Consider the following 24,611-nt stretch of genomic DNA (forward strand, 5'->3'; position numbering starts at 1 on the left):
AGAAGCATTCTCATGCACGCATACCCACGTAATTCTGCACCTAATCTCAGGAACTATTCAGAGTGCCCCAAGTTCCATCCATGGGCCCTAGCTCAAGCTGAGAATCTCTGAGTCAGGAATGCCATTGTTTTTACCAGGCTCAGCATCAACCACACCATACTGCACAGACGAAGTAAACTGAGCACAAAACTCTCCTCTTAGTCCAAAGAGCTGAGCCCAGGGACCCTGTCCTCTGGGGAGGTGGGGGTGCCTGGCCCTGCCATGCATGTGTGGAGGGCTGACACTGGGGGTTACCTCATGGTAGCTGACGCTTCAGCTCTGCCTCTGTAGCTTCCCCTGCCAATCTGGTGGTTCCAGATGAGGCCCACATCAGTTCAGGGAGATGTTTATTCACTCAGCGAGATGTGTTTTTCAGGGATGGCTCTGAGACTGGCCCTGGTCATGGAGGGTAGGTGGGCTCCAGGCTAGGCTACGCCCAGCCTGGGGAAGGGGACACAGACTTCTAGTCCAGAGAGCATAATCCTGGGCTCTGCCACTCACCAGCTGTGGGTCTTTGTGCATTGCTTCATGTATGACTCACTTTGGAATAAGTTGTTCTTCATTCATAGCTGTCTATGTTTTACATTGACTTTTCCATTAGATTTTATAGCTGGCTCATACAAATTAGAAATATTTCCCATTCAATTATTTTTCACTTTTTTGAGACTTATTAATTTTCTTTTTCTTTTTTCTTTTTTGCCAATTCTGTAATAATACCTTTTAGATCCATTTGTGCTAAGTTAACATTAATTCAGTTTCACTTGCCTTGAAAAACAAATCATATTGTTAAATGACATAGTGAACTGACAGTGAAAACACCGAATTCACGTCCTTTTAGGAGAACACTTCGTGCCACTGTGTACACTGAAAAGTTTAAACACGTGACTTCACAAAGTCTTCTTCTGTGGTATCCATAGTCTAAGAGTTTCCTGCTTTGTCTCTGTTACCTTTATGTGGTAGGTTTGCCATTTGAGTCTAATGGAAATCCTCTAAATTCCTAGGATTAGCCAAAGGAAAGGAGTGAGGGTACAGTTGAGGGTGAGGGGCTTACAACAAGAGTCCAGAGCTCTTCAGGTTCTGCACAGGGCTGGCCACCCCAGCATCCCCAGGATCCTGGCAGCAGAGAGCTGCCGAGGAGGTCTGGCCTCTTGTCTCCTCTCATATGCTCAGCCCTCCTCTCGTATGCTCGGCCCTCCTCCCTGAGAGGCTCATCTGGCTCAGGCTGGGGCTGGGGTGCAGTTGCCACAGTTCTGTCCCTACCCTGGCCCAGACCTTCAGCCTCAGGGGAACCAGCTTCCTGCCACTGCTCCTAGGACTTGTCTCCCCTCCTTGCTGCATCTGCAATTCTGATGCTCCATGTCGGAAAGGGGTGCTCCACCTGCGGGCCCTGGAGCCCTGCCAGAGGTTTCTGGAGATGCTGGTTGGCCCAGCCTCTTGGGGAAGAGGAGAAGGTGCTAGGCTAAAGGAGTGACTTGGGGGGGTGGAGCCCCAACCTGTTTATAGGATCATGGCTCCTCGGAGCCTGGCAGATTCACAGTCCCATTCCCTTGGAATAGTTGCTGCCAGCCAGCGAGGGAGCTGGCATCTTGGGAGGAGCTGGAGCCTGGGAGTGTCAGTATGGAAAGACTGACAACTAGGGGACCACCTGGCCATCCTCACCAGGTAACAGTGTTGCCAAGCCCTTGGGCATCGCTCAGGGCAGGGCCTGGGGCCAGGGTGCATTCTGAGAAACCTGACATAGCTAACACCGGGGTAATTCTGACCTCTGGTAAAGGCCTGGGTCCCAGAGCTGGGGTCTCAGACTAGGCAGAGGCCAAGGGTGGGAAGTAGAAGGTAAGGGATTCTGTGTTTGGGGATGGGGAGTGGGTGGGGTGGATAGATGATCAGCTCTCATAAAAGTAGAAGGCCTGGGAGACCAGACCCTTCCCTCTCCACTGTGAGTGATCAGCCAGTAGACCCCTTAGAGGCTCTTACCCTCCTTCCCACAAAAGCTCACAGGCTGCATCAGAGAACACAGTGGCTACGTGTCACCAAAGGATACCCCACCAGGCCCATAGTTCACCACTGCAGGTAGTGAACTTCTTGGAAATGGTTGGGGCCAAGGGACCACCCTGTGTGTCTCAGGAGGTCTGCCAGGCCAACTCCCCACCCGCTGCCAGTTACTTCCTGGGCCCAAGAGATGAGGCTGCAACCAGGCCCAAGAGGTCTATAAACGACTAGCCCCACTCCTTCCATGTGCTTCCCCTTAGCCCAGATTTGTCTTCCTCTGCTGTGGACCAAGGCCAGAGGGACTGGCTCCTCAGGTCTCCCCTGGTGCCCCAGGCAGTGGCCATGACAGGGGCTAAGTGTGCTAAGCACACTGTCCTGAGGCATTTGCCTCATTCTTCAGATGTTGCCAGGCCTCTGGAACCTTGACCCTGAGACCAGGCCTGAGTCAGATCCAGTCCAGCAGTTCCAGACTGGTGTTTCTGCAGAAGACTTGCCTGACTCAGGCCAGGGACCAGGCAATCTGGGGAAGGATAGAGAGACACCCCTCCATTGAAGGATGACACCCACTGCCCCAGCCCGTGTCAACCTGAGGTCTAGAAGACCACACCCTCCAAGGTGCACATTAGTGAAAACACCTTGATGGGGTGCTGGGAAGAACCCAAGGCTGCAGGAGCTGGTGGTGGAGGGTTTGGACAGCCCGGGCTCAATCTGCTCCTCCCGTCAGGAGCCTGAGCCCCTGAGCCTACAGCCTACAGCTGTGGAAGTTTCTGAAGTATCTGTCTTCATCCTCATCTCCCTGGGGAAGGCCGGGCATCTTTTCCTGCTACCCTCTGCCTGCTCTAGGCCCAGCCCAGGGGCAAAACTGAAGCTCAAGGTGCAGTGGCTCTGGGAGCTTGAGTCGGCCCACATGCCTGGAAAACACCTTTCCTGCAGCTGATGTTGTTGGGACTGACTGAGTCCCCAAGACCAGACCCTTTACCCTCAGCCTTCAAGTCGGCTCCTGGGGCAGCCTCAGTAGTGGCCTCACCCAGCGTCTTTCCTGCTGGAAGAGGGAACTGGAGCCTGCCCTGGCAGCAGGAGCTGAGCTGGCAGGACAGGCGAAGCATCCAGGACTTGCTCTGGAACGTGCCTGCTGTGAGATCTGGGAGCATCAGCTCAGCATGACTCAGGAGACATGGGGCCTGAGGCTGTTCCTGAAGTTTCCAACCTCCCTCTCTCCAACCTCCTCTACCACACAGCTCCCTGGGTTCCAACAGGGGGAAAGGCAGCCTGCTCATTTTTCTCCTCCTGATGAAGACCCCATGGTCACAGATACTCCAGACCCCTATATGGGGACTCTAGGCCCCTTAAACTTCCTTGGGTCATATCTCCTGTCTTGAGCCAGGGTCAGCACTGAGTCTCTCCATAGGGAGGAGGCTGGAGGAGGCCCTGGGAGAAACAGTGGCTGACACTCTCAGCAGGGAGGTACTCCCAGGATCTTCCGGGAAGCTGGGCTGGGGGTCCTTGCTGGAGAAGCTCTCCATAAGCATCCAGGGTCAGTCATCAATTAAGGATTGATGGGATGATTTCAGATGGGAGGACATTTCAAAAGGGAAGGGGAAGCCGCAGTGCCCTCAGGAGAATCCTATTAGTTAGTTCAATATTCATATTGGTCTAAAACAAATCTATGAAATTCTGCTGTCTATATATCCACAGGGCAGTGGGGGAAAGTTGCATGCTTTTACAAAGAAGCAAAGTCCTGGGAAGGTAGAACAGCACAGGAGATATGAGCTCTGGCCTTAAAGATCTGGGTTTGAATCCTGACTATGTCACCTACTAACTCTGTGACCTATGGCAAGTTGACCTTTCTGAGCCTCAGTTCTCTCATCTGTAAAATGGGAGGGAAGCAGAATACTATCTTGTACTATCTTAGGAGGTTGTCAGGAGGATAAATCAAGTTGGAATACATAACATGCTTAGTACAGCACCTAGAAATATGACAAGCACTTAATAAACAGTAATAAGAGCAATTATCTAGAAACTTTACTTTTTTGCTAAGCATTCTACAGGTGTTAACACATTTAGCCTCTACTAATTCCACTACATATGAGGAATTGGAGGCACTGGGAGGTTTAGTGACTTGTCCAGGGTCACACAGCAAGTAAGCAGAGGACCAGGGTTTAGATCCAGCTATCGTGGCTGGGAGCCTGCCTTGACCACCCCACTCCACCTCCCTCAGTAGTAACTAGTCACTGTAATTACTGACACAGCCCATCCTCTGGTGCTCTGTAACATTGACGGTTTTAGGTGTGACAAGAAATAGGGTTTCACCCTGGAAAAATATCCCGCCAGGGAACAGTGGGCTTTCTGCGATTGAGAGGCTTTTGGTGACCAGAGAGAGAAATGGGCAACAATGCTCAAATTGGGCACGGTGACTGGCTGGAAAGGAGCAACTGGGGACACTTAGAAGCCCCATGTGGCTCTAGAGCAGCCCACAGGCTGTGGCCTCGAGAATGAGGGGGAGCAGGGGCTGCCTCTGTCCTTGCCCTGTCCTGGAGTGGGGCATGGAAGCACAGCTCCCTTCTGGGCCCCAGGACCCCAGCCAGCACTTCCTCTGTCCAGGCAGTGATAGAATCTGGGTGCAGGGAGGACATGGAACCAGGTGTCTAAAAAGCCATGAAATGTCTACCACTTATAAGCTCTGGCTTAAGGCGTGTAGGGTCAAAGTGTTGCTAGTGTCACTGGAGTTAAGCCCCAAGAAGGGAGAAACAAGTAGGCCTTATAGGGGGTTCGGGGTCGGGGGGGGGGGTGGGTATCACGTATGCTCTGCCAGAAAGCTGACAGGAATGACAAAGATACTCAGCATGAAGGCGCAGGACAGTGATGTGGGGACCCACAGGGCACTGGTCCTGAGTGACCCTGCTGTGGCCCATTGTCCTTTAAGTTTCTCTGTGGGAATAGAGAGCTGGTCTGTGGACACTGAGGCAGCCCCCAGCAGGCAGCGTCTGTGCAGAGCTGAGATGGGCCCTGGCAGGAGACTTCTGGATCACGGGCACAGAAGGGACTGATGGTGGGAGGGCACAAAGCAAGAAAGCTCCTTGGTGTCATCGCAGCACTATCTCCCCACCACATGAGGCCAAATGTCTATCATGCAAGCACAGTGTCACCTCTACCTCAGCCCGCAGGGACTTGCTGTTAAGAACCTTGTGCAGGGTGCCCAGTAGCAGCTCCATAGCCAGGCCTCAAGAAGAACAGAAACCCTAGGCACCCGGGATCTAGGCAGTGGTAAGGCCCTCAGCAGTAGGGATGTGAGGATAGCCCCCGGGTGCCCTGTCCCCAGCAGGACTTGGTGCATCCTACTTGCCTACTGCTTGTCCTTCACCACCTCTGCTCCTTTTGCCCCTGTGCACTTGTGCCCACTCAGTTCCTTCTTCCTCCTCACTGGGCTTTTTGTCTGTGGGCTAATGTGGCCTCCCCAGTGCCTTAGTTCACAATGGCCTCTTGCTCACGGTAATGGCCTGATGCTCTTGGAGTTTCCTATTTCACACTCAAGAGAGGGTGAGTGCCCATGGCTGTCACAGATGACTGGGCTTCCCAGGGCCCAGCCTCCCTGGTGTCGAGTCCCATGTCCTGTCCAGAGGGTTGAGGGGTGCTGAACAGCAGACTCACATGCTTCACCACAGGGCTGCCCTCTCTGGGGGCCCCGGGTGGGGGGCAACCCCAAACTGGCATGTCCAGTGTGGTGGCCATTCCTTGGCCCTCATTTCCCTGCTTTCACCACCGCACTGTGCAATCCTGTCCCTGAAGGGGAGGGGATCCCACAAATCCCACCCCCTGGGTGGCCTGCCATGCCTTGACTGCTACAGCCTGGAACCACAGCCCCGAGGACAGTGGTGGGCACAGGCTATTTGGCCACAGAATGCCATGCAGCATCATGAAGCATCTTAGGAGAAACCTCAGCACAGACTGGTGGGCTCGAGTTTGGGCTGGAAGGACTGAATAGTCTGTTATTTCTCTCCAGGTGGAGGCCTCTGCTTGCTGGCGGCTTACTGTGAAGGTCCTGGAGGCCAGGAACCTGGGCTGGGCTGACCTGTGTGAGTAATGGTTTCCTGGGCTCCAGGGGTGCAGAGATGACCAGACCCTATGGGAAAGGCCCAGGCGAGAACCTGGGGGCTGGGCTGGTTGTGGCAGGAACTTGGTGAGTCCCCTGGAGAGGAGTGTAAGGAATTCTCTCTGACACTGTTCTCTTGATGTTGGCAGTGAGTGAGGCAGACCCCTACGTGACCCTACAGCTGCCCACTGCACCTGGGACAAAGTTTAAAACCAAAACAATCACCAACTCCAGCCATCCTGTATGGAATGAGACCTTCAGTTTCCTGATCCAGAGTCGGGTCAAGGTAAAGGCCAGGGCCACCCTCCTAAGGACAGGCTATATCCTTCTTTTGGAACACATTTCCCTCCAGGGCTCAGTCAGAGACACTGGGGAGGTGTCCTTGTTCCCAGCCTGGATACGGCTGTGTGGGAGAGAATGTGTGACCCAGCAGCTGGCTGTGAGTCTGACCTCTGGCAAGTTGCTGGTCCTCTCTAAGGCCATGTGTGGAAGGGAGACAGGAAGAATCCCTTCCTGATGGGGTTGTTGTGAGGTTAAATGAGATAAATGCATGGAAGCTCCTGGTACATATGGTGCCCTGGGGGACCAGCAAGCTGGGGTGGCGGTGGGGGCAGCAGGGTTGGGGGGAGGTTGGAGGTGAGGAAACACTGAAAGGATTTTATTTTTTATAAAAAACAATTAAAGGGTGGGGGAGATTAGGAACTTTGCTGGATTTCCTTTTACTGCTTTGAAGTTTTACTATCCTTTTTATTTTGAAGTACAAAGTATGGAGGGATAAAAATCTTTCCTGACCCTGGACATCAAGTAAAGTTTCAACAGGTGTGAAGTACAGTAATGAGTAAATAATGTGTCAAGTTGCTGTTATCGGGTCCCTAGAATATTCTGGAGCTAAACGTCTATGATGAGGACCCAGTCACGGAGGATGATGCCTACTTCAAGATTCTCTATGACGTCTCAGAAGTCCTCCCTGGCCAGCTGCTCCAGAAGACCTTCTCCCTGCGTCCCCAGGTGGGTGGGGGATCCCCTTGGGCCCCACCTTTCTCAGCTCCAGGCTGAGGAAGTTACAGTTTTGCCTATCTATTGGGATGCTGCTGGGTTGAATTCGTTCTGGAAAGATGGCAACCCCACCCAGAGATTGACACATTAATAGGAAAGGAAAAGGCTTAACTAGAGTGTTACAGACTGAATCACTCCGTGGAGGGATTTTAGTCATCTATGGGAGGAAGGTTTCAGTGGTGAACAACTTCCTAATGTCCATCAAAACACAGCTCAGTGTAACTAACTCTTTGGGCAGTTGTGGGATCCATCACTCCTGCTCACTGCCTCTGATCTCCCGTGGTACCCAAGGCCTGCTTTATGAAGGCCTCTGCTCTTTCTCCAGCAGGTAAGGAGTGGGAAGGCAGGGTTCTGGGGTCAGGTCCCCACAAGAGGAACAGGAGACAGGCCCTGGGTGTCCTTAAGCCTCTTGAGGATTGTGCTCATCCCTCTCTTCAGCCCTGCCAAGAAGAGAGACCTGCTCTCTGCAGACTTATCAGCTGTAGGTAACTTGGGCAGGTAGACCATCTTTCCCTAAGCCTCAATTTCCTCATCTGTAAAGTGGGAAGAATTGTTATACTGTGCATCCCTGAGACACTGTTCGAGATGAGACAGTGCATTGTCAAAGAACTGTGTCAACTCCAAAGATAATGTGTAAATGTTGATGACTTGTTTATCTTTGATTTCAGGGACAGGAGGAGCTGGACGTGGAGTTCCTGATGGAAAAAACGTGAGCAACAATCACACAGTCTGGGGAGTGTCTCAGGACCCAGAATTTATTTAGGGAAATGTTTTTGACCCAGATTCTCCATCCCTCAGTCCCCACCCCTGCCAGTCTGGGTGGGGGGTCTTAGAGGAAAGTCACTGCTTCCTTGGCCCCACTGTCCCTCTCTTTCCTCACCTTGCACTTTTCAGAAGCACCCCCCTCATGAATGGTACCCAGGACTTAGGGTCCCTCAGCATCTCCCTGGGGAGGCCCCAGGGAGGCTGGAGGCTGGCCTGTGAGGGGACAGCCCAGTGCAGGGAGTATTCACCTTTGCCAGGCTGAGCTCCTGATGTCTTGATTTTTCCAGGTCAGAACGCCCAGAAAACCTCATCACCAACAACGTCCTTGTGGTAACCACTCTCCTCAGGCTTGTAAGGGCATCTGAGGGAGGGGCCCCAGAGCTGAAACTGAGGTAGGAGGTGCAGAAGGGACAGGCAGGGACAGAGGCTTGTGGTACTACCACCCCTGGCCTCCCAGCTAGGTGGTTACCGGGGCTGTGATCAGGGGCTGGGGCTTGGAGGGGTCAGGGCCTTCAGGGAATATGGAGAGAGAGAGTTTGAGGCTCTGCTGAGAGGAGGTTGTATCCCAAGGCTGGATGGCTGAGGGAGTGTTGGGGGAATTTTAGGTGTTCCTGACAGTGTTGTCACCTATGATGGACTTAAGTTCTCAGCCTTGGAAGGTGGTGAGCGAGTCATGAAGGCCAGGCCGGGCTGGGGTGTTAGTACTGAAGTAGCAGAGGCTCAGAGGGAGTTTCCAGTGTGGTTGCTTCCAATCTGGGGGCTCTGGGATAGCGTCAGGGGGTCAGTCAGCTCCTCCTTGAGACACTGGACAGTCCTGGTCAGCTCTTCTAAAACAGAGCAAGCTCACAAAGCTGCAGTGGTAACCAATGCACTTTCTACTCAAAGCTCACAGGTGAGCAACACAGCCATGACCTGGGAGCAGGGCTGGGCCTAAGGTGAGGTAAGGCACATAGAGTCCCAAACTGAAGAAAGCATTTACCCTCAGGGTTGTGCAAGTGCCTGTTTGATGGGCTAGTATCACTTTTACAAATGCACGTTAAAATCATCATACCTAGGCAGCTGCTTTTTATCTGAGTGATGGAGACCAGTGGTGGGTTGATAAAGTCAGCAGGTCTACAGGAGAGCATCGGTAACAAGAGCCGGGTGGACTGTGGGTGTCAGCTGACAGGCATTACAGAGAATGAAAGGCATTACAGGCTCATTTGGCCAGCAGGTCAACAGGAGGACAGGCTGGGGGTACCTTCATTGTTAACATTGTAAAGGCTTCTCCAATCATAGACCAGTGGTTTGCACGCTACTGTTTGGGGGCAGTTATGGTAGAACACACTCTCCAGATTGAGTCCAGAGAAACACAGAGAAGAAAGAACGGTGTCTGAGGCTTGGGTGGCCTTCAAGGATCCCCGATGTTTGGCAAATCTAGGAAAGCTGGGGGGTGGGGTGTGCAGGGTGGAGATTGGACTCTCCTGGCTGCTCCAGAACACCTGACTTGGCAGTTGCAGCAGATTAGAGGTGTCTCGAGTCAGGGGTTCTGCCTCCAGTCCCACTCTGGCCCTCACTTCCTGTTCTGCGTGTGGTGGATTTGGGACAGAGGGGTTCTGAGAGCAAAGCCAAGGAGACCTCAGCTTTCCCTCCAGAGCCCCCTGCCCATGATGTGGTCTACCCCAGGCCCGAGAACTGTCATGCCTGGATGTCCATCTGGTCAGCATTGGGAGCACAGCCACGGTCACAGGTGAGGCCTGCTCAGAACCAGGTCTGGCTTCTGCCTGAGGGTGGCTCAGAACCAGGTCTGGTCTCTGCTAGATGGGGTGACTGGAAACCTGTACAGAGTGGGAGGTGAGCAGCCGAGCAGAGCTTGCCTCTTTCTTCTTGCCTGCACTGGACAAGGGCAACAAGTCTCCTCTGGGCAGGAGGGTCCCCTGACCTGGAGGAGGCTATGTAGCAGGAGGTAGGAGTCCCATGGGGGTTGTGGGGCCCAGAAGACTGGGGAGGGCTCTTTCCAGAATCCTGCTACCGGCCCGGGCTCCCAGGCCTTGGCCAAGTTCAAGCAGCACTGCCGATTTCCCTGGGTCCCTGCCGGGATTCCTGGCTCTTGTTCCACTCGTGCTAATCTGCCCATTTTCTCCCTAGATCAGGATGAGCTGGAGTTGGTGCTGAAGGGCTCATATGAAGACACACAGACCTCTGCACTAGGCACAGCATCCTTCCGCTTCCATTACATGGCAGCCCAAGAGGCAGAACTGAGTGGGCATGTGAAGGTAGGTCTTTGCTTTGGAGCTCTCCCAGCCTTGGGCCAGCTCCAGCTGTTGTGAGCCCCTCTCAGGCCAACACCAGGCTCCTGTGGCCTTGCCAGCCTCCCCCAGTTAGACACTAAGCCCTTGGCAAGACAGGGAATCACCAGGAGCCTCAAGTGGGCATGGGGGCTGTTATGCCTCGTCAGACTGTCTGAACTTTTCAATGGCTCCTGCAATGATGCTTTTAGATTAAAATCCCATATCTGTGCCCACAAGGCCTGGCCCTTGCCCCACCTCTGTTGCCTCATCTTGGTCCACGCTCCCCCTCTTTATGATGCTCTAGCCATACTTGTCTCTTCTTGCTTTTCTAACATGCCAAGTGCTTTCTCTCTTCTACCTCTGTCTCCTTTCAAGGCTGTCTGATCCTCTACTTCCTCTTTCTCCTTTTAGATCTCAGCTCAAATAGCACCTCTTCAGAGAGGACTTCCTTGACTCCCCATCTTAAATAGACCCCACACACCCCACCTTTGGTTATTGTATCATATCACACTGCTTATTTCCTTTACAACATTTTTTTTCCTTTACAACACTTACTAACATCTGTTCATTACCTAATTCATTATAAATTCATACCATAATTCAGTTAGAACCATAAATATTAGCAGGAATTTTTATAATTGGTAATTGTAATTACCATAATTATAATAATTATAAATATTGTGATTATTTTCATATTATCAGAGAGGGACTGTGTCGGGATCACTCTCTAGACACTCAGTAAGGATTGGCTGAATGAATGAATATTTCCCTCCAGAGGTTGGAAAGGAATGCCTGGACTTCAGACAAGTCAGCTGAACACCTCACTGTGCCTCTAAGGTCCTTGGCCATGGGAAAGGAGGTGACCATTAACGTTCCTGCTACGAACGTAAGTGGCTTCAACTGGATGGGAAGTGCCAGTGAGAATAAAGATGGGGAGCCCAGGCCCCCAGGGTCTACCCACTTTCCCTCCAGGGTCTAAGACATCCTAGTTCAGTCTCTTGCTTTGATTTCAGGCCCCAGAAGTGAGGCTGCAGCTCAAGACTGAGGGCTGGTAAGGGACATTCATATCTGTGGGAGACAGTGAGGGATGATCATGGGGCAGGGGAGAGCTGTGCAAAGGCTGGCCTTTGGGGATGGGAGAAGGGAGGTTATTTGGCATCTGTTGTGGGCTTGGCCAACCAGTGGCTGAGCTATGCGGTGTCCCCTAACTCTTGGATCTTCTACTGCCCAGCCCTAAGGAGCTGGCTATGCACCTGGGCTTTGATCTGTGTGCAGAGGAGAAAGCTTTCCTGAGCAGGAGGAAGCAGGTGGTGGCCAAGGCTCTCAAGCAGGTCTTGCAGCTGGACAGAGACCTACAGGAGGATGAGGTTTGGGGGTGCAATACCTTGGAATGACCTTAAGGAAGTACCCGATTCCTATGCCCTCCCTAGACACTCTAGTCAGCAGACATGGGAGTGGACATGGAGTGGGGTAGGGGGTGGTGGTGAAGGGGGTAAGCTCTGGGGTTCTCACTCTCTTTGGGGATCTGTCCGGGGCTGAGATCTGTCACTTCCTGGGGGAGGGGCTGGGTACTAGCTCTAATCCCGACTCCAATCAGGCCCTGGCCATGAGGTCCCTTCCCTGGAGCCAGGAAGTAGTTTCATCCAGAGTCCTTGCTAAGCCAGCCTATTTTTGTGTGTGGTCCAGGTCCCTGTTGTGGGTATAATGGCCACAGGAGGAGGTGCCCGGGCCATGACGTCTCTCTACGGCCACCTGTTGGCCCTACAGAAGCTGGGCCTCCTGGACTGTGTGACCTACTTCAGTGGCATCTCAGGCTCTACATGGTGAGGGCCCTGGGGACTGGAAGACATAGATGATCAGGTCCCAGAGGGGAGTGGAATAGACACCAGGGGAACCTTCTCTGTGAGGAAGCCACATGGGTGTGAGCAGTCCGGTCTGACGGGTGCCAAAAGTGACTTTCTCAAAAGGGAGGAAGTAGATGTTACAGAGGTCCTGCCATGGGAGAGGCATTGTAGGACATCATTCCATGCTACCGAAGAGGTATAAGGCAGCTGATTCAGAAGGAGCTGGGTTTGAGTCTCTGCAACACCACTTCCTGGGCAACTTATTTCCTCTGATTCTCAGTTGACTCATCTCCAAAGTGGGGGTAATAGTAGTACATACTTCATAGGACTGTAATGGGACAGCCCAAGTAAAACACTTAACATGTATGATAAGTACCAGGAACTCCAAATTGGTAGCTCTCTTCTCTTTAATTGTTGTTACCTCATTAAATCCTTATAACACTCCCTAGGGTAGTTTCTCTTACTGCCCCTAACGCATAGATGAAGAAATTTAGATGGAGAGATACTATCTTGCCTGAAGACACCACTGCCTCCCTGTATCTGACTCTGCCTATGATGAGGTGGGGCTTTTCACTGTTAGAGATTCACTCCTTTGAGTCTTACTGAAATGTGACTTTAAGGAGTAAAAGAAGAGTAAACTCTGAGGAGTTTAGGTGATAGCTGTTGACATGCAGCATCTTAAAGGGCTTGAGGACAGGCCCATGAAGATGGGTGTAGGGTCTAGATCTGTTCCATACAATGTGGTAGCTGCTAGTCACCTGTAGATAGCAACCACGTGAAATATGGCAAGTCCAAACTGAGATGCATTATAAAATACACAAGGATTTTGAAGACTTAGTTTGAAAAATATAAATTTATGTCAATTTTTCATGTTGATTACATGTTGAAATTACAAATTTTAGATATATTGAATTAAAACATATTATTAAAATTAATTTTTACTAGCCTTCTCTTTTTCAAAATGTACTTACTAGGAAATTTCACATTACTTATGTGACTCACATTATATTGGACAGCGCTGATCTGAGAGAAAGCCCTGAGACACATTCTCTAGATGGGCAGGGCCTTAGCTGCAGGAATGCCATGTTGGGAGAAGTGGGAGGGAGGTGTTGCAGTGACCCAAGCTGGACCTCCGTCTCCCTCCATATTGTCCCTTTATTCTCCCAGGACAATGGCCCACCTCTACGGGGACCCGGAGTGGTCACAGGGGGACCTCGAAGGGCCCATCAAATGTGCTAGAGAGCACCTGGCCAAGAGCAAACTGGAGGCCTTCTCCCCAGAGCGCCTAGCAAGCTACTGCCGGGAGCTGGAGCTGCGGGCTAAGCAGGGCCACCCCAAGACCTTTGTGGACCTGTGGGCTCTCGTGCTGGAGTCCATGCTGCATGGCCAGGTAGGGCACCTGCTTGCCAGGTAGGGCATGTGTGCACCTGCGGGACCAGGGCAACCTTGCAGTTAGTCGTGTGTGCATTTCGTACAGGTTGAGGGAGATGGGGATCTGTGGTTAGAGGAAGTAGGAACCACAGTGTCTCAGTGTCTGCCCTACTTTGGGATGCTGCCTTTTTGAATCAGGCTATTCTTCAGTTCATTGCCACAAAATAGAAATGTATGGATCTCTCAAGAGCGTAGGGACCAGTCAATGCCAAAGTCAGTTCGGCAGTGAGACGAAAGTCTCATATTATGTTTGGGTGTCAGAGAGATTGCTTGAGCAATTTTTATTTTATCAATATTGCAATATAGAATGTATTCTTCTTCTATATCTTCATGGCAGTGTTAAACGCACAGACTCTGGAGCCAGATTCCCTGGGTTTAATCTCAGTACCTCTTACTAGCTATATGTTCTTATGCAAGTTACTTAACCTCTCTGTGCCTCAGTTTTCTCATTTGTTCAGGGGGATGAGAGAGAGGGGAGATTTAGTGAGAACAGTTCTCACCTCAAGGCATTGTTGTGAGCATTCTGTAGTGCTTTGGGATAGGGTAAGCATTAAGTATTAGGTATTATATTTCTTTACTGTTATTGTAACACCATTAAGACAAAACTGAGGGTATACATTTTTTTTTTACATTGCTTCTTTCTAAAAAAATTTTTTTTAATGTTTATTTCTGAGACAGAGAGAGAGAGAGAGCATGAGCGGGGGAGGGCAGAGAGAGAGGGAGACACAGAATCCAAAGCAGGCTCCAGGCTCTGAGCTGTCAGCACAGAGCCTGACACGGGGCTCGAACTCACAAACCGTGAGATCATGACCTGAGCTGAAGTCAGTCGCTCAACTGACTGAGCCACCCAGGCACCCCTTTACATTGCTTCTTTAAGGAAAGTTTAGTAAGTCAACTGTTAAATCTTACATTAACTGATATTGAAATCAGTGATTTTTTTCCCACTATTGTTTTACCACATATAATTATGCAAACGTTTCTTTTAAAGTATGTGGAACAACTAAAACACGAAAGGTTATCGTCAGCATTCATAATTAAAAGTAAACTATCAAATATATTAGCAGAGAAAGGATTCTTGTCTTTCTTATTTTTGGGAATCAGGAGTTTGACCAGGAAAGATTTTTTATAAATGAATGAGTGCCAAAAATGGCTTTGCTTTGAATTTTTCTTTAAATGTTATTCTTGCTGGCAAGCACAATGCTATTTGGAAATTACCAACCATTCTTGTTTTGTATTTATTAGTTTAAAAATATTTATTATAAAAATCAGTATTTCTTATTTAAATATTATGATAATCTTCAGATTATCAAGATATAAAAATCCTGATAAGAAAATGCATAAAGCAGAAAGAATAACGTAATGAATATGCACAATCTCGCCAACGAGCCTCAGAAATATAATGTTACAGAAAGAGTTGAAGCCCCCTGTGGCTCACTCCCCAGTCCCATTTCCCTCCCACCCCAGAGGGAACCACCATCCTGAATTTGGCTTTATCATCACACTCATATCTTCGGTCTTACACGTTATTGTATTGTATAATACAAAACCTAAGTACATAACATACTTTACTTTTATTGTTTATCTTATTATACACCTTTTATTATACATCCTTAAGAAAAATATAATGTTACTTGTACAAATGGTTTTGTACAAGTCCCCTTGTGCACAAATGTTAGAGACTCTCTGAGTCTTGAAGATACACACCCAGCAGTGGACTTATCAGGCCATTGGGCACATGTATCGTTTGCTTTCCTACCTATTGCCAAATCGTTCTCCAAATTGTTCTCCAAAAAGGCTTCATTAATTCACACCCCTACCATCAATGTATCATGGTTTCTTTTTCTTACGTGCTCTTTAAAATTTTAATTTTTTGATCATTTTATGGGTGCTATACAAAATTTTGTTATAGCTTTCCATTTCCTTGATATTGATATATTTATTAATTAATAGTAATTAATATTAATAATCAATAAATATTTAATTTAGTATTTAATTTATAATATCTAAGTATAGAATAGAACATATAAAATATATAATATATAAATATAAATATATAATTTAATATTTAATAAATGTTTAATAAATTTAATAATTAATAAATAATAATTAAAATATCTAAATATAATTTAAATATAAAAATAATAAATATAATATTTAAAAATAATTAAAATAATAATGAATATTAATATATTATTATCCATTTCTGGATATTAATCCTTTATCAGTTCTATTAGATTTTGACACATAGTTTTAATATAATCCAGTGTCTCATTATGTTCTTTATGGTTTGTGCTTTTAGGGTCTTGCTAGAGAAATCTTTCTCCCTCCTAAAGTTATAAAATCTCTTCCTATATACCCTTATTAAAGTGTTAAAGATTTGTTTTCCACAATTAGGACTTTAATCTACTCAGAATATGTCTTCAAGTATTATGTGGACTTGAATCCATTTTTTTTTTTCTATATGGATAGCAAACTTTCCTAATGCCACTTGTTGATTCTTCTTTCTCTACAAGTCTGCATTGCTACTTGTCTCACTTGTCAGCTCTCACACACTCACGGGACCCTTCCTGAGCTCTCTTCCATTCGAATGGGGCCGATTCCCTGTGCCAACACTACCCTGGCTTAGTGACTCCACATTTGTAGTACATGCCGGTATTTGACAGGGCTGACTTACCCCCACCTGCCACCTTGGTTTTTCTCAGAATTGTCTTGGCTCCTTTTGGGCCTTAGCTCTTCTTTACGTGTAATGCAATCAGCCAGTCAAGTTTCATGGGAAAATTTTTGGAATTTTTATTGAAATGGCATTAAATTTATAAAACCAATGTAATTACTTGAAATATTTTTATTTTATTAATATATCCTGTGTATTGTTTAGGTCTATTATTTAAGTTCATGTTCTGGTGTGAGGATACAGTGTTTTATTAGTGGCTTTCCCGTCTGGTGGAGGTATAGTTACTATAGAGTTGGGAGAAGCTTCTTTTAACTTTATTTATGATGTGCTATAAAATGCAGTTTGATCTGAGGCTATAAAGAACACTTTTATTTAATTACCCTTTGATTCTCCAGTAATGACTTCGTGCATGGTTTTATGTACAAGGTTTATAGTCTTTTTTTAAAAGACAAACTTAATAAGGTTTTGGGGTTTTTGGTTGTTTTGTTTTTTTTTTTTTTTTTTGGTTCACAGGAAAAAAATCTTATGATATTGTTGAACAAACAATGTGTCCTTAAAAATGAGCACTGGTGTGGTTTTAAAATTTTTATTTCAATATTAAAGCTATTCAAATGGTCTTTTTTTCTTAGTTATCATGCTTTATCTCTTAAAGCTAACATTCATTGTATGCTTTTTAAAAACTTTTTAATGTTTATGTATTTTTGAGAGAGAGAGAGGGAGTGCAAGCAGGAGAGAGGCAGAGAGAGAAGGAGACAGAAGATCCGAGGTGGGCTCTGTGCTGAGAGCAGAGAGTTTGATGTGGGCTCAAACTCACAAACCATGAGATCATGACCTGAGCCGAAGCCGGACACTTAACCAACTGAGCCACCCAGGTGCCCCCATTGCATGCTTTTTAAAATAATTATTTAATCAGAAAAATGTAGTATGTATTTCAAATTTAAGTTTCTGGGTAGAAGCATTTATTATCTCCCTGCTATACCAATCCATGGCTCCAAAAGTCATTTTACATGTCAGAAAATAGAACTCCATAACAAATCACAGTTGCATTAATATTAAGTATTATTAGAGAAATAGTATAACCTGAACTTTACACAGAACGACGTTATTAGTCTACACACTTCTATAATATTTTCGTGGTTTTGTAAAAACCTGCTTGAAAATATACCAGTTATAATCAGTGCTTCTCAAAACACATTTTTCTTTTATCTTTTGCTGGCGAGCACTGAACTGCTTAGAATCTACTCACCATTCCTCAGGAAGAAACTCAGTTTTTCTCATGTTTTCCTGAGTTAAGAAGGTCTTACGTGTTTTTCTTCAATTCTAGACAGAAAGACTTTGCCTTTAGTACCGCCCCCTCCACCCCCCCACCCCAATGCAGTGCCTAGACCACATGAACCCATGGCCAACACTGCACTCAGCTTCCACACCTCAGGGAGACTCCTGAGTCATCAGAGTGGTGCTCTGAAGGGTTGGGGATGCTAATTTGGAAACTGGGGGTCTGGAGATCCAGAGGCTTGCCACTACTTCCTGGTGAGCTATTAAAAGGAAAAAGAGGGGCGCCTGGGTGGCTGTCAGTTAAGCATCCTACTCTCGATTTCCACTCAGGTCATAATCTGACAATGGTGAGATTGAGTCCTGCATGGGGCTCCATGCTGGGTGTGGAGCCTGCTTGGGATTCTCTCTCCCCCTCTTGCTCTGTTCTCTCTCTTCCAGTCTCTCTGTTCCTCTCTCTCTCTCTCAAAAAAAAAAAAAAAAAAAAAAAGGAAGAGGAAGGCTGGGTATTTCAGGAGATGGTGGAGTGTGCTGACCCTCTCCCCCAGGTCAGAAATGGTTCATCTGGAGTAAATAAAGGACACATTTTCCCTCATCGTACCAGACAAAAGAGCAGACAAACAGGATGCCTAAATAAAAAGAAGAGAATTGGAGAATTATTACCCTTTGAGAAGGGAAATTGCAGGTATTGATCAAGCTCCCCCTCTCTTCACTACATACACACTTCACACCTGAGGGACTGACTTGTACGTATGACAAATAGTGTCAGGGGCTTAAGCTATATTTGGGGATTCTTCCTGTGGTTTCCCTAGAACTAAAGTCCTATTGGGCACTAGTGCACAACTAGGAGAAAAGATGATGCATCAGTGACAGAGGCTGCAGGGGGAAGATGGGGTACACTGGGCGTGTGGGAGGGGTCTCCTCACTGGAAAGGTAGGGCTAGCATCCTGGGACGTACATCTGCTGATCATCAGAATAACCTGGCGAGACCAAAGAAAAAGCAAATTCCTAAGTGGTTTTTGCTGATTCTCAGGAGGAAACCCAGTAATACGTATGTTTAATTTAGCACATTCTCGAAGTAAATCAGATCATAAGGGCTGATAGGCCAGTTGGGGAAACCCCTAGGTCTGGCTACTGAGTGCGGTGCCTTCCAGTTCAGAGGGCCTAAGAGAGGGACGGTGTGTCTGTGTGTGGCAGAAGCAGCCAGGACCTGTGGAAGCCTCGTTCCCCAGGTGGGGCTCCAGCCAGCCACCGCCATTAACCTTGCTGATGCTGGAAATGAACCCTATTTGCATCCTTGGTCCGGGATAGAGGGAGACCTTTCTGTGCTCCTAGAACTCCGTGAGGCTCTGCAGAGGCTCCTCAATAAGGCGAGCCACAGTCCTTGCCATCAAGGCAGAACTTGGAATTTTATTGAAGAGAAAATTGGAAACAGAGGCAAGACTAATCAACGGGGTCCAACTTCAACTGTGCAAAGCAGGAAAGAAGGGGTGAAGAGGGAGAGGCAAGGAAGACCGGAAAGCATTTTGGAAGGGCTGAAACTTGAAATGCATTCATGTGAATCTAGAAGGGGCAGCCCATCCCCCGACAGAGCTTACAACGTGTACTGAAAGGGGATTCCTGTGTCCTTTTTGGAAAGTAATGTGTGTGTGTGTGTGCCTTTGTGTCCATGTGTCAGGATCCACATCCACTCCACCCTTCAACCCATAAGGATGGGGTCAACGGAATCATAGGAGCAGGGGTAGGGTATTGCTGTTGACACGGTAGTCCTTGTGAATGGCATTCTTTTGAGACATGTGCAGTGCACAACCTCCATAGTCCTCCATGGTAACCCTGAATCTGGTCAGAATATGAGGGTGGGAGTGTAAACTGGATGGGTGCACCCACCCATGCCACCCAAATTCCAGCGGGGAGCTGCCTCCTCCCCCTCAGCCTGTGCCTCCAGGATGCTCCCTACCTCACTTAAGCCCTCATGCCTCCCACCCCAGGTGATGGATCAGAAGCTGTCGGAACAGAGAGCTGCACTAGAGCGGGGCCAGAACCCTCTGCCCCTGTACTTGAGCCTCAATGTCAAAGAGAACCATCTGGAGACCCTGGACTTCAAGGGTACAGTCTTTAGTTCTGTCCACACTACCCTCCAACACACACACACACACACACGTATGTGCATACCTCCTGTGCACCCAGCAGGCCTTCAGAGGATTCAAACAGGAAACTCCTACACAGAGTGCTCAGCCTTCTCAGCCTTCTGGAAGGGAAGAGGTTCTGATGGGCTAATGAGCCAGGGAGCAGAGCCCACTCTCGTGGTTGTGGGGTAGTGGGGATGTGGTCAAGGGGCTGGGTGGAAGAATGGTGAGCCCAGGAGTCAGCCAGGCAGAGAGGAGGCTAAGGCCTGTGTGGGGGGGGGGGGCAGTGTCTTTGGCCCCTGTCAGAGCTGGGGCTCTCCTCAACCCACTCTCCTCTCATTCCTGCCTCTTGCTCCTATTCCTACAGAGTGGGTAGAGTTTTCACCCTATGAGGTGGGGTTCCTGAAGTATGGAGCCTTTGTCCCTTCTGATCTCTTTGGCTCTGAGTTCTTCATGGGGCGGCTGATGAGGAAGCTCCCTGAGTCCCGGATCTGTTTTCTGGAAGGTGAGTGGTGGTCACTCGGAAGATTCTAGCCAGTCCTGGGCCAGGCCTCATTGCCCAGACATGATTCCCATACTCGGGAAACTGGAGGTGGGGGAAACTGGAGTTGGGCTGTGCGGAAAAGCCATTGCAGGGGCAGCCCACCTGACTCCCCTCTTCCGTCCCCACCCTCCAGGTGATGGGAGGCAGGGTGCTGAGTCTTGAGGGTGACTTCGGTGGGGGTTTGACCTTCAGGTATCTGGAGCAACGTTTTGTCCCTGAACTTGCTGGATGCTTGGTATGACCTCATCAGCTCTGATGACACCTGGAAGCAGCATGTCAAGGACAAAATTAAGAACCTGGGTGAGAAAGGGGGGACAGTGCGAGGAGCCTGAAATGAGTCTACTTCCTCTTCAGGTGCTTGGGGGAGGGCACTATCAGAGGGGAGGCAGGGCCAGGCATTTCCAGGCCTTTCACTGGACCAATGTCTTTCTCTGAACCCAGAGGAGTCTCCTGCCTCCGTGAGGACCACCTCACGGCTGGAGGCCTCCTGGCTGCAACCCGGAACAATGCTGGCCAAGGCATTTAAGGGCTTCCTGACAGGCAGGCCGCTCCACCAGCATAGCCTCAACTTCCTTCGGGGCCTCCAGCTGCACCAGGACTACTATAGCCAGAGAGACTTCTCCACCTGGGCAGGTAAGGGCCCCTGCCGTGTATCCCCAGGTGACAGGCTTAGGCTCCCAGGTGGAAATGGACCATGGCTAGGACCGGGGGGGGGGGGGGGGGGGGAGGACTTGGGGGGAGGGGGGGTCATAGCATTCCCTTCTGGGGTTGGCCTGCGAAGGTCTTGGGAAGGGCTGGGGTGGTGTGTGCTTTCAGGGAGTGATTCCTGAAGTTAGAAGGGGACATGGAGGTAAATGTAGTATGAAAGGTAGATGATCTGTGGTGGAGAGGCTGCCTCTGACTATCACTGCCTCCCCCATCAGACTGTGAGCTAGACTCCACCCCTGGTCAGCTTACGCCTCAGGAGCCACAGCTCTGCCTGGTAGATGGCGGCTACTTCCTCAACACCAGCTGTCCCTCCATGTTCCGGCCAGGCCGCAGACTGGACCTCATACTCTCCTTCGACTACTCCCTATCCTCACCCTTTAAGGTGCTTCTGGTTACCTCATGAGAACCCCAGATACTCTTGTCAGCCAGGCCATGCTCCAGGGGCAAGCAAAGGGCCACTGGGCCACTGGCCCTGACTTCCTGAGTCCCCAAGGGGAAGGAAGGGTGACAGGCTCTAACCCACAGACTCCTGCCAGGGTCCTTGGTTGGGAAGGGCTATGAAGGTGCTGGGGCCCTGGGCTCCCAGGACAGGCAGATGGGAAGTAGCTCACCACACCCACCTCAAGAAGAACAGCTAGACAGAACTGGGAGGAGACCCTGGCCTGTCCACATCCATCCCCCCAGGTACCCTGGGGAGGGGTACCTAGGAACAGAAGTGGGTCCCCTACTGAGGCTCTCTAGTCTCTGGGATTTGAATAACCCAGATTAAAAAAAAATTTTTTTTAATGTTTTTATTTATTCTTGAGAGAGAGAGAGAGACAGCATGAGTGGGGGAGGGGGGGGAGCAGAGAGAGAGGGAAACACAGAATCCGAAGCAGGCTCCAGGCTCTGAGCTGTCAGCACAGAGCCCGATGTGGGGCTCGAACTCACGAGCCGTGATATCATGACCCGAGGCAAAGTCGGACACTCAACCGACTGAGCCACCCAGGTGCCCCATGAATAACCCAGATTTGAATCCCAAGTGGGAGCAAGGGTGCTAGGTCTATACCTCACCTAAAGATTTTAACCAAACAACATTGCAGACCACTGGAATCCTTCGCCTCCCTCCAAGGCACTAGACCCCACCCAGGTCAGAACCAGGTTGTCTTGACACTGAGCAGTCAGTTTGGGCCAGAGCTATCCTAGCATTTTCAAGAGCACTGACCTGGGATGGCCAGGAAGTAGCTGGTTCTCTCTGGGCCCCCCTCTCCTCAACCAGACACTGCAGCAGACTGAGCTGTACTGCCGGGCCCGGGGATTGCCATTCCCTCGAGTGGACCCCAACCCTCAGGACCAACACCAGCCAACAGAGTGCCACCTCTTCTCAGACCCCACTCACCCTGATACCCCTGTCCTGCTGCACTTCCCACTGGTCAATGCCTCCTTCAAGGACCACTCAGCCCCTGGTAAGGCATCCCCTCCCTTCCTAACAGCCTGGCAGCCTGGACCCTCAGAGGCACTGCCTGTGTCCTTCCCAGCACTCCTGTAGCCAGCAAAGGGAGGGGGTTTTCAGGCTAGTCCCACCCAGTTTTGGACATGGCAGTGTGCTGACTTCTGTTGTGGGTGCCGCATCCTCACAGGGGCTCTCTGTTGGCACAGTCACTGTGATGCTGTCCTCTGTCATGACCCCAGGCACCCCTCCCCCGGCCTCCCTAGCTACACCTGGGCTCCTCAGCAGTCCTGTTCCGTGGTGGGGTGTGGGAATCCCTGTACCAGAGGTCTGCGTTGTCCCCCCGTCTGCAGCCATCTCCACCTGTGCTTAGGCCCCACATTGTTGGACCGCTAGACAGCCAGGACAGAGAGGCCCCGGGCCCCTTGCTCTCAGATTCCCCTGAAACTACCTGAGATTTCAGTTGGCTTCTGCCCTCCCACCCCAGCCCAGCCTGCCGTCTTTTCTCAGGAAGCTGGGACTCCACTCTGGGGCCCCTGAAATGTAAACCCTCATCACAGGCCTTCCAATCCTCACCTCCTGCCAATGGGTCAGACCTTTAACTCCTTCTGGTGGGAAAACTTAACTTCTGCCTTTGTACGTTATTCCTGGCTTGCTGGTTCCCATTCTAATTCCAAACCTTCCAGCTCTACCCTTAACAGGCTCAGCCCACGTTGCGGAATTCTCTTTCTCTCTCAACAAAGACTGGTTCTTACAAAGCAAAAATCCCTTTGGTTTTCAGACTCTTGGCTGAATCTTTCACTGACCTGACTTTGTTGTCCCACTGTTTCCACCTTGCCCCTGAAGGTGATAAAGAGAGATACTGTGAGTTTCCCTTTATAGTGGAAGTGCATTGCTATGAGGAAGTGTGGGGAGCAGCAAACCCTTCAGATCTCAAAATAGTGTGTTTATATACTAGCCACATTTATATTTCTGGGCAAAGGACACAGAGGGCAGAGGACAGCAAGGAGCCCCTTCAATGAGGAACAGCGCCCCCCTGTGCCCAGTCGCAAGGCTTCATTCTGCCCACCCCTGGAGGCCTCTGGGTCCTACTCCTAACCCCTCCCCTCTCTGGACAGGTGTCCTACGCAGCCCCACAGAGCTCCCAGCTGGCCAGGTGGATCTCACTGGGACCGCCTCACCCTATTCCCTATTCAACATGACCTACAAGGAGGAAGATTTTGATCGCCTGCTGCAGCTTAGTGACTACAATGTACGGAACAGCCAGGATGCCATTCTGCAGGCCTTGAGGATGGCCGTGAAACACCGGGCCCTGGGGGCCAGGCCTCCAACAGCACAGAATTGAGGCTGCTCAGGGACCCGGCACCCTGAAGACCCTCCAGGGGCTGAGGGCTTAACCCGAGCACAGCTGGCTACAGCCACAGCCCTCCAGCCCTCACTGGGCTGGAGTTCTGGGCTGTCCCAGGCCTGGGCTTCCTTGGCAGCCAGTCTCACAACCCAAATTCTCCCTCACTTTCATCGCTGGCTTGAGAGGAGCTGAAAGTGAGCTCCTCACCAGACCAGAGTGTAGAATAGCTGGTCCGACCGGACAGAAGTGCATGTGTGATTACTTTCATGCTGAGCAGAACAGATTTGGGGTACAGGCTTGAGGCTTGAGACTAGGAGTGGGGACAAGCAGGGCAAGGGATGGCCTGACTGAGAGGTGGCTCCGGGCATCAGGAATCACAGTATGTCCTGAGAGTCCCCTCTTCGTCCCCTCCTCCTTTTTCTCATCCTCCTTTTATACTCTTTGTAAGCAACTTTAGTGAGCTACAATCCACATACCACATAATTCATCCATCTATAGCATATGACTCTGTGGTTTTTCCTTGTGTGGCTTCCACCGTCATCATTTTGAGAAGATTTTCACTTCCCCGGAAGGAAGCCCCTCATCCCTTAGTTGTCAACGTCAACCCTCCCTCCCCAGCCCTAGGCAACCACTAATCTACTTTCTGTCTCTACAGATTTGCTTATTCTATTTCATATAAATGGAATCCTATCTTTTGCGTCTGGTTTCTTTCACTTAGCGTTAATATGTTCAAGATTGATCTACATTGTAGCAGGTATCTCTGCTTCACCCCTTTCCAAGGCTGAATGCATTTCCGTTGTGTAGATGGCCCAACTTCACCTAATGGCCATTGGTTAATGGGCCCTTGGGTTGTTTCCACTTGTTGGCAGTTATGAATAATGCTGCTATGAGCATTCATATACACACTTGTATGTGGACAGTGTTTTTCATTGCTTTGCATGTATACCTAGAAGTGAAATTGCTGGGTCTTATGGTAATTTTCTGCTTAGCCTTCTGAGGAACCGCCAGCTAGTTTTCCAAAGCTGCTGC

General features: G+C 49.6%; 1 protein-coding gene across 1 annotated transcript; it reads left to right on the forward strand.

Moving 5' to 3' along the window:
* Positions 1-1,656: 1,656 nt before the first annotated feature.
* PLA2G4D (phospholipase A2 group IVD) lies at positions 1,657-24,207 on the forward strand. Its single transcript, XM_047863416.1, has 20 exons — positions 1,657-1,701; positions 6,029-6,101; positions 6,268-6,404; positions 6,995-7,126; positions 7,843-7,883; positions 8,227-8,269; positions 9,605-9,668; positions 10,067-10,194; positions 10,985-11,095; positions 11,223-11,260; positions 11,441-11,576; positions 11,896-12,032; positions 13,221-13,443; positions 19,416-19,533; positions 19,921-20,058; positions 20,290-20,397; positions 20,539-20,730; positions 21,021-21,187; positions 22,064-22,250; positions 23,353-24,207. Exons 1-20 carry the CDS (start codon positions 1,657-1,659, stop codon positions 23,577-23,579), a joined length of 2,445 nt encoding a protein of 814 aa, XP_047719372.1. The 3' UTR covers positions 23,580-24,207.
* The last annotated feature ends 404 nt before the right edge of the window (positions 24,208-24,611 follow it).

Source organism: Prionailurus viverrinus, chromosome B3, assembly GCF_022837055.1.
Source record: "Prionailurus viverrinus isolate Anna chromosome B3, UM_Priviv_1.0, whole genome shotgun sequence".
Taxonomy (NCBI): Eukaryota; Metazoa; Chordata; class Mammalia; order Carnivora; family Felidae; genus Prionailurus; species Prionailurus viverrinus.